At 44.1% G+C, this 2347-nt stretch overlaps 1 protein-coding gene across 1 annotated transcript in view; it reads right to left on the bottom strand.

Annotated features, from left to right (window-relative positions):
- The window catches only part of LOC101864505, a 4039-nt gene extending 2018 nt beyond the window's left edge, over window positions 1-2021 (bottom strand). The window contains exon 1 of the mRNA XM_005113160.2: window positions 1900-2021. Within this exon, the coding sequence (XP_005113217.2) occupies window positions 1900-2005 (106 nt within the window). The 5' untranslated portion in view covers window positions 2006-2021. The remainder of the gene's footprint in view (window positions 1-1899) is intronic.
- Between the last annotated feature and the right edge of the window lie 326 nt (window positions 2022-2347).

Below are 2347 nucleotides of genomic sequence, written 5' to 3' on the forward strand. Positions count from 1 at the left end.
CCTCTCTTCTCCCCTGCCCGGCTCGTTCCGCCTCACTTTCCTCAAATTTTTTTGCGTTCGTTGTCTGGCCTGCAGTGCCCTTCCACTAATGTTAATTGTTATTCGCCAAAGATTGTTTCCCCTTGTATTTCGCGTCGTTTCTTCCTGTGTGTGTGTGAGAGAGAGAGAGAGAGAGAGAGAGAGAGAGAGAGAGAGAGAGAGAGAGAGAGAGAGAGAGAGAGAGAGAGAGAAAGCTTACCTGCATTTCCGCCGAAAGCAGGCATTTTGTTGTTAATGTTAGAGTTATTGTTCATGTTGTTGTTGGTGGTGGTGGTGATGGTGTTATTGTTGATATTGATGTTGTTGTTGTTTTGTAGTTGTTGTTGTTGGTGGTGGTGGTGGTGTTATTATTGATGTTTTTGTCGTTGTCGTCTATGGGTGGTGGTCAAGGCGGTGATTCAATGATGGCCAGTTACTTTGATGTTGTTTTACTGATGTTACTGCGTACTGATGCTGCTGTTGTTGTTGCTGCTGTTGTTATTATAATGGTGTTGTTGTTCTTATTGTTTTTATTATAGTGTTGTTATTGTTGTTAATGATGATGATGTTGTTGTCGTTTACTTCTGGCTTATGACGCCCACGACCACGTTTTCCGACAGCGAACAGAATGTCTAGACTTTGGAGAGATCCGAAGGAAATATTATAAATGCAAGAAATTGCAGGATATTTTCTCCGTCGTTGTTCCCTGCAGAATTTTAAATTTTATAAAGGCCATTGGCCTTTATGGCGAGTTGTAAAGTGAATCTGATATTATTAAAAATTTTTATTGTTACTTAAAAGTTGTTTTAGATCACAAATGTATTTACACCGAATTTGAATATTTTAACTTTTTAGCATTTTAAAGTAAATTAGTTACCAGTCGTGAAGTGAACTTTCGCAGAGGCGAACAACTTGTGTTTCGCGCGCTCATATGACCTTAGCAGTTGCGAGCGCCGTAAAACCTTATACTACTACTACTGACCCCTGGAGTTTTCCATTCTAGGGTAATCTAAGTCTACTTATTCTTATTACTACCAGAAACCTAGGTCTCTATTACTACAATACCACGCTCCCTCTCACTTATCCACTCGCTTAGCTGATCAACGGCGGGAAGTTAAAAATAACTTCAGCTCTCTACGTCTTGCACCGTGGCCTTCGTGATACGTAGACCACGCTTGCACCAAAACAAGCCCAGCCTCTCCCTTCCTCCACGGTTCAAAGTTCACACAGCGAGCGGTACTGCAGTCTTAACAAATCGAGCGGTCCAGTACTGTGTGAATCGTGGGACTTGTGGCTGCAGACGGGATTTGAGGCTTGAGGTCTGTCCGCTGCTTTGTGCAAGCCTTCGATTAATCGAGCAAACTACAGCGCAACGCCACGCAGTGACATTGTGGGCGGGATCTCTCACTCTCCCCCTCTCTCTTTTTATGACGTAAGTGGCTTCGCGGATTGCAAGCAGGGTGGGGATGATGAGGGGGCCTGACACGAGTGACTTCGCGGATTGCTAGTAGCTGCGGACTTGAAGTTTACACTAAACCAAGGAGGTTACAGTTTGCGCTAGACTCAACTTATCATGCTGGTGGTTTGATTTGATGATTTGACCTAGTAATTTGAGGCTTGTGACTTGAACTAGGGGCTTGCAAGCACGAGCGGGTTTGCTACCGGGGTACAGCCCTACTATATAACAATAATAATAATTATTATAATAATAATTATAATAATCATCATCATAATAATCATAATCATAATCATAATCATAATCATAATCATAATCATAATCATAACATTATCATTACTACTCGTATTATTGTTCTTCGTCGGTCACTACACAAACCAAACATCACAAACACAAGCGTGTATTGTTAGTTTAAGACAACTTACGGTAACGACAGGACATGCTATGTGTTATCAAGGGCGGCACAAACACTAAATTGTGGCCGCTGAATGGGACACCGCCAGGTAGCAGGAATGACGAATACGAAATCATTCGGGTGGAAAAGGGAGGGGGAGGGGGGAGCAGATTGCGCAGCACGGAAATGGGAGGCCTCTAAAATTAGTCATCGGTTTTACTTTCAGTTTCAGATTCAACCTTGCTTCCTAGAAGGCACCTGGCTCCTTCCCCCAGCCCAACGCTAGCTTTATTATAGAGTAGGCGTTGCCCTAACCTCATCGCCATTCCCCTCCCCCTGCCTTCCTTTCCCCTTTCCTTCCATCCTTCTACCTTTCCCCTTCTCTTCCCCCTTCCCCTCGTCCTTCCACCTTTCCCTTTCTCTTCCCCCTTCCCCTCGTCCGTCTACCTTTCCCCTTCCTTTCTCCGTCCTTCCCCCCC

Source organism: Aplysia californica, unplaced genomic scaffold, assembly GCF_000002075.1.
Source record: "Aplysia californica isolate F4 #8 unplaced genomic scaffold, AplCal3.0 scaffold01673, whole genome shotgun sequence".
NCBI lineage: Eukaryota > Metazoa > Mollusca > Gastropoda > Aplysiida > Aplysiidae > Aplysia > Aplysia californica.